Raw genomic sequence first — 13,175 nt, forward strand, 5'->3', positions numbered from 1 at the left:
CCTCTCTCCATTTCCCCCCCTCCCTTTTTCCCCTTTTAATACTTGAAAAGTTAGATTTTTTTAAGTTTACGTTTTAGGTAAACTGACTTTAAGCCAAGAGTGATGAGAAGATTCAGGTGTTTCTCATGTCCTCCCTTCTTCCCCTCTATTACCATAGGTATTTTGTACCTCTTAGTGTAATGATGAGATTTACCCCCATTCAATCCCCGCCCTCCTCACATCTTCTTCCTGTCCCCCTTTTTAAGGAGGTAGTGTTTTTTAGATCATTCTATCTGAGTCATAGAAAATTCTGAGTATCTGTCACTTCTAGCTAAGTACATTCTATCTAATAGAGTTAAAATTCTTGAGAGTTATTAGAATCTTCTCTCAGGGAAACTTTCTATGAAAAATCATTGACACAGAGCCAGAAAACACAATGTTTGTCAAAGAATAAGTTTTTGACTGATATTTAAGGAAGACTGAGGAAAAAAAAAGAAATGGCTTATTGAATGTTGAGACATCTTTTTAAAAAAATCTACTCACTTGCTAAAATTTCTCATTAATATTTGGTTTATCTATCATGGTCAATTGTCATTTCAGGGTTGGAATGTAACCAGAATAAGCAGCAGCAGTTGTGATGTAATTTTAGAGGCTTATGAAGGCCTCAAATAATGTTCTGCTTCTTAACTGATGCCTGAAATTCTACCATTAAGCCTAATCTAGATGAGTCAAGGCTTTGTTTCTTGTTAAAACGCAAAAATGCTTGTGAAAGTTTACTCTTTTAAATTGTTCCGTTACTTTTGTATTTCAAAAGACCTTCAGTGACAATCTTTTGGTGACAATCTTCAGGAATTCTCTGTCCAATTTTTAGATAAGCCTCTCCATACCAGATTTGTTTTTATAAGAGAGATATCGTCCATTGCCTACTTCTATTCAAAGCCTTTCTAGGTTAGTAGGAGTCACCAGAGTTGGATCCTCATTGGCACAATAGAATAACATTTGAGAAAGTAGGTTTGTCTCCATGGTAGAATGTGCCACTGGAATAGAATTCTGGTAATGGAAGCTTATTATTAATCATTTATGTGAAATTAAATAAGCTATGGGTCCTACTCTCAAGGAGCACATATATAAGTAACCAGAAGTTTGAACAAGTTCAGACACAAGGCTTTCCTTCCTAGGAACTTACTAATTTATTCAAAACATAACAAAATCTCTGTATTTGCACTGGACTCTCAAAAATTTACCTAAAGTCAATTTATTTTGTAATTTTATTTTTCATTATGAACCTTGATTAACACAGAATTTCAAAATATAAATAACAAAAATTAATTGTATATGAACTGGTGCACTTTTGTTACATACATCTTTTAAAAGTGTATTTTAAAAAGTTCATTTAACCTTGTGGAACTAAGAAATTCAGATGTCAATGTTCCCATTCAGAAAATATTATGTTCTAAATTCTCTAACAATTTTTTTAGTTCTATATTTTTCTTTTTGTCCTTATACTAGACTTATCAAGGTTTTAAAAGAAGAAAAGTAGTATCTTACACAATTATAGTGTTATTTTATATGTCTGTACAATTCACTTAACTTTTTATTTATGAATTTATCTGTTATACCAGTTTGTACATGTATATTCTGCACTGAAATTGCTTTATGGTTTCTTAATGTTGTTTCCTAGTTTATTCTATGGAGCCTTACTCTCAAACTCACTTTTTTCTATCTTTTATGTTTATTTTCAAAATTTCATTATACCTACTTCTTACTCTTTTTTCATTTATCTTATGTTAAAAACAATACAATTATAATACTTAAGGAAGGCTACTTGTATTGGGAGAGAACAGGGACATCATAGTAATTCTTGGATTCATGCATTATAGGGTCAATAACCCAGTAGCTCCACAACTCAGAGTTTAGGAATTAGGAAAACAAAGTCAAGAACTCCAGAAAGAAGCTGAAGAATTGAGAGCCATAAGGTAAATAAGAAAAAAACAAGGCATCAAGGCAAAGAAGGGCTCAGAATTTAAGAGATCCAGATAGATTAGATATGGCACCAGCAATAAGGACACAAAAGCATGACTAACTCTAGGACAAAGATGGTTTGATTTTTGATCTCTTTGATGTGTATTTCCTATAGTGTGTTAGAAGTCCTATAATTGCAGAGGTATATACAGGAGAAAATTGTACCTAGGGAAACCATGGTTGCTGATGACCTTTGATCCTGGTTGACAAAGGGGTAAGAAATTAGAATTTCAAGGATATTTTTAATAATCAAAATTTCCCTTCCAGTGGTCAGTCAAATTACAAGAAAGGCACTTTGTTGACTTAAGTAGAAAAGCAGAAAGGTAAGGATTCTGTGAATCAGAAATAAAATATCTAACAAAAACTTCTACAACTCAGTATTTCCATTTGACAAAGGAAATTAGGATTTAAAATTCAATACTTTTTGTGGTAGAAAAGATATAGTCGTTTTTCTGGTTAGACAAATTAGATTTTTTTTTCTGACAGTTTTCTAAAGTCCTTAAAAAGGGTCCTATAGAGTCAAGCAGGGAGTATTGACTTTGAGTAATCACCTGGTATCGAGCAAATTTGTTAGGTGCCTCACTGTCCTATATAGACTCTTAATTGATTGCTCTGATGACAACCAGTTTTATAAGTCATTCTGTATGAGAGAAACCTAGGTTTTCCTGGAAAGGCTTTGAATAGAAGAAGTAGGCAATGGATGATATCTCTCTCTTGCAATCAAGGCTCATCTACTTTTTGATGTTCTGTGTCAGTGTCTATTATTGTTATGATACACTTGTTTAATGGGAAAAAACTCAACTCTTCCAATGTCATTGCAGCTACTTTTATCTAAAAGAAATCTTATGTAAAATCATATGTAAAAAGAATGCTGAACAGATGAAGATTCATGATTAGAACTCAAAAAATTATGTAAGAAAAGTCACTATACTGCTTTTATCCTATATTCTGTTACTGGTTTCATGTCCCAATTGTAAAATTGACAAGAAAGATATGTATATTTACCTTAATTACTTAATCTAGAAAAAATTTTTGTTAGACATTTCATTTTGTGATTCAGATAATCCTTTTGCTCCTGCTTCTGTTTTTAAGACCAACAAGTGTCTTTCCTATCATGTGACTGACTTTAGGAAGAGGAAAAGTAGTTATTCAGGATATTTGTGAAACCCCTGCCTCAACCCTGTCATTAATGACCATAATTACTATATTAATGGAAGCTTTATTGTAATAACAAAATGCTGAAACAAAAATGTGTTCAATGATTTGAGAATGACTGAACAAATGGTGGTAAATGATTGAAATGGAATATATAATTCTATATATTTCCTATATAAGGAATGACAAATATGAAAAATTCAGAGAACCACAAAAGCAATAACTAAGACTTCAATAGAGCTATAGAGTCTCCAGAGTGCTTTACGTTTGTTATCTTATTTGCCCTCAGAAACAACCCTGTGAGAGAGGTGTACTACAAGGCATTATTATTCTCTATTTCACAGATGGAAAAAACTGAAGCCAAGAGAGGTTAGGGTCACACAGCTAGTTCAGTGGCAAGTTTTGAACCTAGTTTTCCTGATTTCAAGGTTAGTGCTGTTTTTATGATTACACACATTATGAAATACTTTCGAATGAAGCAAGGAGAATTGAAAGATCAAAATCACACGACTGTAACAATGTCTAGATCTATGATACAGTAACATTTTCTAAGCTACCTTTTAAATTACATTAAAAATATCACCTAAATTATATTTTGTAATAGATGAGGAAAATAAATGAAAAGATAGGTCAGCAGGTCTGGAGAAAATAATAAGGGCATATCATACTTTCCAAGTCAAAAATTTGACTCTAAGTATGGTATGATCTAGGTATGAGATGAAAGTTGTTATCAATGGATATGTTTTTATTTTTTTATTTTTGCAACGCAATGGGGTTAAAGTGACTTGCACAAGGTCACACAGTTAATTATTAAGTGTCCGAGGTCATATTTGAACTCAGATCCTCCTGACTCCAGGGTTGGTGCTCCATCCACTGCACTACCCAGCTGCCCTGGATATTAGGCTTTAATCAAAGAATATTATCTACCTTGCTCTGATTATCAAATGCCTTAACTATTGTTCTTAAGGGTCTAATAGAATTCAACTGATATAAATCTTTAATCTGCATAGCTCTCTCATAGGATTCTATTTAGGGAACAGGTTTGGAGTCAAGAATTGTTGAGTTCAAATCTGATCTCAAACACTGACTAGCTATGTGAGTCTGATTTGCTCATCTAAGTTTCCTCATTTGTAAAATGGAGATGATAATAATACACCTATCTCTCAGGGTGGCTGCAGAGATCAAATGAATCAATATTTGCAAAGCACTAGTGCAGCAACTGGTACATAGCAAGTGTTTTGCAAATGTTAGGTATTTTTATTATTATTTACAGCTCATACTACATGGGTACATTTTGTCTGGAATAATTCTGAATATATATCTAGAAGTATGGAACTTGGAAAGGATTTGTATACTAGTGACTATGAAAGCAAAAAGGAAAAATATCTGAGCCAGTGACAATCAAAAATTCTCATTTGACAACATTGATTAAAGACTGCATTAAGTTTTTGTTAGATATTCCCTTTATTCTTTTCCCTTTCTTGACAGCCTGAGAAATAAATATGAGCCTTTCTCATTAGACAGAAAATATTGGTTCAAAGGGAAAGACTCTTCTAAAATTCAAATTGGAGGAAAAACTATGTGACACTCATCAGCAAGGCTGAAAACATGGATATATAGAAGGCAAGATAGAGTCTAAGATGTCTTTCCTTCTCTTGACCATTTTATTCCCATTCTCAATATATTCCAGTAGTGCCAGTTACCTCTGGAGAAAATATAAATCACTTTGTTTTACTTTTAAAGCCTTCAGAACCTGGATTTGGTATGACTTTACAGACTCATTAGGCATTACTCTATAATACAGTCAAATTGACATTTCCTTTGCTCCTCACATAGCACTCCATTTCCTATTTGCATACTGGTCATGCCTCAAATGCATTCTTTCCTCTCATTTGCATCATAGAATCCTTCTCTTCCTTGCAGATTGAGTAAGCAACCGCTTCTACAGATGAAGCCTTTCTTGATATCCTCCCCTCCCCATCCCCAGTGTTTGTATTCTCTCTTTTTAGCTAATTTGTACTTAATTTTATCATATCTATTCTGTTATATACTCATAGATATTTCATTCTCTGTCCTCATATCTCCCTAATGCCTAGTAAGGTGCCAAGCCTAAAGTAGGTACTCAATAAATACTATCTATTTCCAAAAGGAGAGAACTAATGGACTCTGAGTGCCAACTGAATGATATTAATTTTCTTTCTTTTGTCTTTCCTTCTTTTCATCCTTCCTTTCTTTGAAATATGGCAAATATGGAAATGTTTGACATGATTTCATTTGCATAACAGGTAGTTGATTTCTTGTTTTCTGAATGTTGGAGGAGAGGTAGAGGGAGGGACTGAATTTGGAACTGAAACTTAAAATTAAAAATCAGGGGGAAAAAACCATTAGTCAAGGAAAAAAAATACTCCTTTTAATGATTCCAGTGATAGTATATTTGTGCTTTCCCATCCTATACAATGTTTGACCCTGTTTTCCAGTAAATCTGCCCCTATCTAGCATGCTGGGAACCTTCCACATATTTCAACAGCATATAATCTATCTCTCCATTCCTCCTAGGATGATAAGAACATAGATTCACATTTAGCAGGGACACTGGAAGCCATCTAGTCTAGCCTCCTTCATTTTTCCAATGAAAAAACTGAGGGAGATTAATTAACTTTGCCCAAAGTCACAAAGAAGTAAGCATCAAAAGTGGAACTGAAATTTAGGTACTCTGACTCCAAGGGTAGTTTTCTTTTCATAGTACCATCTTTTTTTAAATGATCACTATTTTCTAACTGAAATATTTAACTTAGTTATCTAGTCACCTAGGTTTTTGTTGCCTTATCAGAAACTAATAGACATTCTCAAAAAGTTGAAATGTATAAAAAAAAGGTTGTTAGAACAACCACTGTTTGTTATTTGGTGATCATTTGAGGGATAACTTAAAGTCAAAGTACCATAATAAAAATACTTCTTCAATAGGAAAGTGACTCATAACAAATAAAAGGCAGAAACATCTCTTATATGAATGACAAAATCTGCAGCTAACCCCTTTTGATTTCAAAGTGTCATTAAGATTAGCTTCTAGAACTCAGAATCTTAAAAAGATAATGCCTGAAAGTTTTTGTTTCTTAAATGAATGCATAATCCTGTAGGGCTCAGATGACAAAAATGACAATAATGAAAATACTGATATTCCTTTCTATTTTTTCCAGTTTTATTGATAATTCTTTGACAATAACCTGAGCCATGACTAGGTGTTGGAAGTATTTGCATGGAACCCTCCAGTTATTATTCACTTGCTTTTCTCTCCTTTCTCCAAGTTAACTAAAGGAATAAAGATAAAGATCAGGGACATCACATAAATCTCCAAATTCAGGTGGTCTTTTATAATCTGTATCCATAAATTCTGTACTTGAATAGAGAACAATAGAAGATAATTTCTAATTGTTTTACAACTAGGATTCAGTTTCCCAGATCAATATAAAGCTCCTACAGAGCAGAAATCATGTCATATCCTTCCCCCAACCTTCCTCCTTACCCCAATTCCATTACTTTTTTCCTTTGCCACTTTTTTACTTTAATGATTTTATGGTATGGGAAATTCAACTGCAATTATACTTTGTAGAAGAACCAAATTATAAGTTCAAGCAGAGTGGAACATTAATGAAAAACAAGCACCATTAATAAATTAGAAACATCTATTTTTAAACAAGAAAATTTTGAAATTTAAATAAGGAAATTTTTAGCAATGTGACATTTTAAAATAATGGTGTCAATATTCAGCCTGGAACAGGTTTAAAATCATTTAATGGTAGGTAGTTCAACAAAATCAATAGCTACAGGATAAATATCATTACATTGCAGCAAATACCATTACTGTAGAAATTCCTAAGTAACAAAAGACTCACACATCTTGACCAAAAACTCAATTATTTAAATCGATATTTGATTTAATTCAATGCAATAGATTTTTTGTTTATTGCCATGTTCAAGTTAGTGCATAAATGTTTATGGTGGGGAGAGAAGTTACAAAGATGAAGGCAGAATTCCTGTCTTTGAGGAGGCTGAGAAGAATCTATCATTACTAAAGATCTAAAGTTCTAAGGATTTCACTTCCATAGAATTTAGCCCATATCCAGATATGATTTTCTATATAGCAAGATTTTTAGAATAATAAAAGACTTTAGATCTTACATGTAATTTACTATAAATACTGCCTCTTACAGATGAGACCAGAATAGTTAAGTAACTGTCATCTTGGAAAACACAGAGAATTCAGCCTTCATAGGATAATGAATTGCCATGAAAGGAGAACATGGTGTAAACAAAGTCCTGAATGTTTATGAAGCAACATAAGGGCACTAGCTAACATTAGATCATGAGCTCCTTAAGAGATGTTTTTTTTTACCTTTCTTCATATCCTCAGGGCTTAGTACAGAGCTGGCCTACAGTAATCTCTTAATAAAAGTTTATTGATTGACTGTCAGAGACAGCACTTGGGGAGAGCAAACCCAGTGTTGAAATAATAACTGGCCACCTAGTAGATGATAAGGTACATTGAGTGGGTTCAAAAAAAAGGGTTGACCAACCTTTACTTCTGATAATTTGGGAGGCACCAGTGCAACACTGCAGGTGGCTAGATGGAATAGTGGATTGAATATTAGACCCTAAGTCAGGAAGACTCATCTTCCTGAGTTCAAATCTGATCTCAGACACTTAGCTATGAGACCATGGACAAGTCAAATAGCCCTATTTATCTAAGTTTCCCCATCTGTTAAATGGATGGTAGAAGGAAATGAAAAACCACTGCGATATCTTTGTCAAGAAAAAATAAATGGGGTCAGGAAGAGTTGGAATAAATTAAACAATAAACAACAAAAATAAAGCCCTTAAACTTACCTTCTCTTAATCCTCAGAAATATATTCACTTCTAACTTGAAAAGTACCATTCAATGGATAGGACCTGGACTTGTGATTTTACTGACATCAGACTCACCATTTTTTGATTTGCAAAAATTTCTGTATATATATATATGTGTGTGTATATATATACATACACACACACACACATATATATATATATATATATATATATAAATTTCTGTATATTCAGAATGTACTATTTAAGGAAACTCCTATTTAGCAATTTAGCAAAAAAAAATTAAACATTTTATAGAAACTTTTTGCATACTTTATATCAGCTATTTTAAGTGCTTTACAAATATTATCTCACTTGATCTAGCAACAACCTTGGGAGGTAAGTGCTGATGTTAGTCTCTTTTTACAGTTGGGCAGTTTGAAGCAAATAGAGGTTAAGTGACTTAATCAAGGTCATATAACTAGTAATTTTCTGAGGTTGAATCTGAAATTGGTTATTCCTGATTTCTGGCCCAGAATTCCTCCTAGCTGCTTCTTTAATTTTGCCTACTAAATTAGGAGAATTGGAGAACAACTAAAAAACCATGCATATCATTTCAAATGTCTCTAATCTTAAGAGACTAACCTAATCAAATACCTCTTGCATTTCTGAAAAAGTTAAGCAATTAGAGCAATATTCTCCAATTGTGATATCATCAAGTTTTTGGAATAGAGTATATGAGAACCTATTTTATTTATGTTTGTTCAATACAAAACCAAAAACAAAACCCCTAAATAGCTCAGCAGAGCAAAATGAAATCTCAAAATGTTCTCCTCCAATAAGGTACTTTCCATTCAAACATGCATCACTCTTCCTTCTTTGTGTCAAAAAATATAATAGTCATATCTCTATGGCCTCTCATCTCAAGGTTCTCTACAAAGATACCACATATTAATATGTTATTTGAAAACAAAAAAATCAACATAGGTATCTTTTAAAGACAAATCTAGCAAGTCATACAAAATATGAAAACTAGATTAAATGTTTATGAAAATCTCTAAGCTCATTGATATGAAATAAATGCTAAGATACCTTAGCAATGGGCCATGTAATATTAATGAATCACTTACTTGGGAAAAAAAATCTGTTTGCAGAAAATTACAGATCAAAGACTTGGCTCCCTTCACACAGTCACATTGCTAATCTTCAAATAGAGCTATTATAAAAGAGAAACGTGTGTCTTGTTCCTACTGATGAATTTTTCAGATCCATGACAACAGAGTATGACAATCTTTGCAATTTTTACTTCCAAGCAGGGGCAATTGGAATAAAATGTCATTTTTATCAAACAAACCATCGGGCAGAAACATTGTACTATGCATGATATCACCGTGGTAACACTGTTTGATTGGTAACTAGGTAATTGTTACTTAAAAGGTAATTGTTACCTGTTTGAATAAAGTGTAGTTCCATCATGTGGGTATTGCTCATTGACATACAGAGAAGAAGAAGAAATTGTTGTTGCTAAGGAAGCTGCTTCAAACAAAGATGGAGTGCTTGGCACAAGGTCTGGTCGGTGCCTGGATCCCAGTGCTGTGTAAGGCGTAAATAGCAACAACAGTAATACAATATTACTTTAGATTTGATAGTAATTTAAATGTGTCAAAAACATAGGGTGGACATGTGTGACAGCAAATTAAATTATAAGTTAACTTCAATTTTGTACTTCTACGGAAATATAAAGAGCTTCATGAAAATAGATTAAATAATAAGGGAATAGAAATTAACATTAAAAGAGTTCAACAGGCTGCCTGCTAATTGCAACCAAAGTCTGTAGTTTTGGATATTTTATTATTATTATCCAACAATATTCTTGTGATAAAATCCTAATAATAAGACTCAACTCAGTACTCAAATGAACCTGCAATTTCATGTGGATGAGTTGGCTGCTTCTTTAAGAAACATCAATCACAATCCAACTGGGCCTGCCTCTTCTATATGACTCTAGTCCAAGTGCTAGAAATTTGACACAAGGGGTCCACTCAACTTTCAGAGTTCATTTTTGCTTCTCCTAACATCAAAAGAATGCCATTAGAGTAGACTGACTATACGACTGTAATCTCTTACCTTTTTCACATGAGTACACTACCTTTTTCTTCTTTTTTTGCAAGTGAACTTTAATTTATTATTACTATTATTACAATAATTTTGTTATAAGGGTAAACATAACCCCACCCCCTCCAAGAAGATGAGAATAGTGAGAGAGAGAGAAAAAAAAATGTGCTTCAGTCTGTGTTCATATTCCAAAGGTTCTGTCTCTGGGGTGATTTGCTTGCTTTATCATAAGTCCACCAGAGAAGTTGCTTCAATATTTCCCCACAGTTGCTATTACTAGCTGTACCTCCATTCTATTCCTCCCCACTATCATTTATTCTATTCTCTCTCTCCTTTCATCCTGGCCCTGTCCAAAAGCGTGTTGTATCTGAGTACCCTCATCCTCAAACTTCCCTCTCTTCTATCACCTATTCCCCCCTTTCCTCCCTCCATTCATCCTTATCACATCCCTCTCTTCTCATTTTTCTCTAGGGTAAGATAGATTTCTATGCCCTATTAAGTGTGTATGTTATTTTCTCTCTGAGTCATTTCTGATGAGAATGAAGGCTCACTCATTCCCCCTTGTCTTCCCCCATTCCACTCCATTGAAAAAGCTTTTTCTTGACTCTTATGTGAAATTTCTTAGCTCCTTCTTCCTATCCTTTCTCTTCCTCCCAGTACTTCCCTTTATCACCCATTGACTCCATCTTTTTACTATATTATACCATTATATTCTTGATGCTTCTAACAAGCTCTTATAAAAATGAGGAAGTTCATATGAGTTATCAATATCTTCTTCCCATAAAGGAATACAAACAGTTCAATATCATTAAGTTCCTCATAGTTAGTCCCTCTCTTCTACTCCCTCTATGGTTCACCAGAGTCCTGTACTTGGAGATCAAACTTTCTGTTCAGCTCTGGTTGTTCCAATAGGAAAGTTTGAAAGTCCCCTGTTTCACTGAAAGTCCATCTTTTCCCCTGAAAAAGGATGTTCAGTTTTGATGGGTAGTTGATTCTTGGTTGTAAACCAAGATCTTTTGCCTTCCAGAATATCATATTCCAATCTCTATGAGTCCTTAATGTAGATGCTGCCGGATCCTGTGTAATCCTGACTATGGAGCCATGGTAGTTGAATTGTTTGTTTTTTGGCAGCTTTTAGAATTTTCTCTTTGACTTGGGAGTTTTGGAATTTGGTAATAACATTCTTGGAAGTTTTTCTTTTGGGATTTCTTTCAGGAGGTGACCAGTGAATTCTATCAATTTCTATTTTACCTTCTGCTTCTAGGATCTCAGGGCAATTGTGCTATATTATCCTTGAAAAATGAAGTCTAAGCTCTTTTCCTAGTCATGCTTTCAGATAGCACAATAATTTTTAAATTATTTCTTCTGGATCTGTTTTCAAGGTCGGTTGTTTTTCCAATCAGATATTTCACATTTTCTTCTAATTTTGGAGTTTTGGCAGAGTTTTATTTCATCCTGTGTTCTCACAAAATCATCAGCTTCCTTTAGTTCCAATCTGCATTTAAAGGAGTTATTTTCTTCAGAGAACTTTTTTTATCTCCTTTTCCAATTGGCCAATTCTGCTTTTTAAGGCATTCTTCTCATTTGTCTTTTGTTTTGTTTTTTTGATTGGGCTTAAACTGGTTAACATACTATTTTCTTCAATATTTTTTTTGCATTTCTTTCACCAAGCTGTTGATTTGGTTTTTCATGATTTTTCTGCATTGCTCATTTCTCCTCCCAATTTTTCCTCCACCTTCCTTAATTGCTCTTCAAAGTCTTTTTTTTAGCTCATCTATAGTCTGAGCCCATTTTCTATTTCTCTTGGAGGTTTTGCATACAGAAGCTTCGATTTTGTCATCATCTGAGTATATGTTTTGATCTTCCATGGGACTAGAGTAATTCTCTATGATTAGATTCGTCTTTTTCTGTTGTTTACTCATTTCCTCAGCCCAAGACTAATTTATAGCACTTTCAAGGCTTTGGGGTTTTTTTGGTGACATCTCCTTGGCACCTTTATTCCTCTGAGGTCTTATGCTCTCTTGCCTGTGCTTTGATATGTAGGTGACTACAGAATTTCCCTCTGCCCTGGAGGGGTCCTGCTGGGCTATCTTAGTATGGAAGGCCAAACTGCAAGCTGGATCTGAGTGTGTGCAAACAGCAGAGTCCTACCCCAAGGGAGAGCAGAGAAATTTCTGCAGTCTCCCCTGACCCCCTTACTGTCTGTGGACTGTGCTCTGGAAATACAGGTTGCTTTCTCTAGATTTTTGCTGCAGGTTCTGCTGCTGGTGCTCCCTCATTCTACACTCATTCTGGTGTAGCAGAATTATCTCCCTGTCCCTTCAAGCTGTTTTGGGGCTGTACTGCGTCTGGGGTTTTTTCCAACTCGGGTCCTGATGAAACACACCTTTCCCAGGGAACTTCTAAGTTATCTTGGACTGGAAAAATGTATCACTCAGTCTTTCTGTGGGTTCTGTCTCTCTAAATTTTGGCTAGAGTCATCATTTCATGGTTTTTGGAGTTTTTTTGGGGGGGGAAGGAATTCCTGGGAAATGCTGCCTTCATGCTGCCATCTTGGCTCCACCCTCTTCTTTTTCTTTTAAACATTCCCCTCATGTCATCTTTTATTCTTATTCTTCTTTGAAATTTATCATGTTATGTTTTTGCCTGCTCATTACACACCATGAGTTTCCCATCACTTTATGTGATATTTATCTTAAATTATTCTGAGATTACTGTGTACTTGGAATGATTTTGATAAATGAATAATAAATACCTTTTTAGGAGAAACTAATGGTTCACAAACCAGGAAAATGTGCCTATTTCTCTCTTACAATTAAAGTAGTTGGAGAATGAGTCTTGCAGGTTCTATTTAACCAAAAGGAAAGGAAGATCACACTAACCAGTCTCCATTTACCACCCATTTTCACTCTTTCAGAAGGCAGTGTGGCCTCCTTTAAATCCCTTTTATACATTTCTTCTAAAATAAATACTAGTACTAATGTGCCTAATTTTCATGTATCAAGAAATGCATCAAAGTGGGTTTAAATTCCACTTCTTACTATTATTGTGTTAAACATGA

The 13,175-nt window shown here is 34.1% G+C and overlaps 1 protein-coding gene across 1 annotated transcript in view; it reads right to left on the reverse strand.

Annotated features, from left to right (window-relative positions):
- Positions 1 to 216: 216 nt before the first annotated feature.
- PIP5K1B (phosphatidylinositol-4-phosphate 5-kinase type 1 beta) overlaps positions 217 to 13,175 on the reverse strand; it is a 270,943-nt gene continuing 257,984 nt past the window's right edge. Inside the window, exon 13 of the mRNA XM_074206739.1 lies at positions 217 to 9,592. Coding sequence (XP_074062840.1) covers positions 9,444 to 9,592 — 149 coding nt within the window. The 3' untranslated portion in view covers positions 217 to 9,443. The remainder of the gene's footprint in view (positions 9,593 to 13,175) is intronic.

The sequence above is a fragment of the Macrotis lagotis genome, chromosome X (genome assembly GCF_037893015.1).
Source record: "Macrotis lagotis isolate mMagLag1 chromosome X, bilby.v1.9.chrom.fasta, whole genome shotgun sequence".
NCBI lineage: Eukaryota > Metazoa > Chordata > Mammalia > Peramelemorphia > Peramelidae > Macrotis > Macrotis lagotis.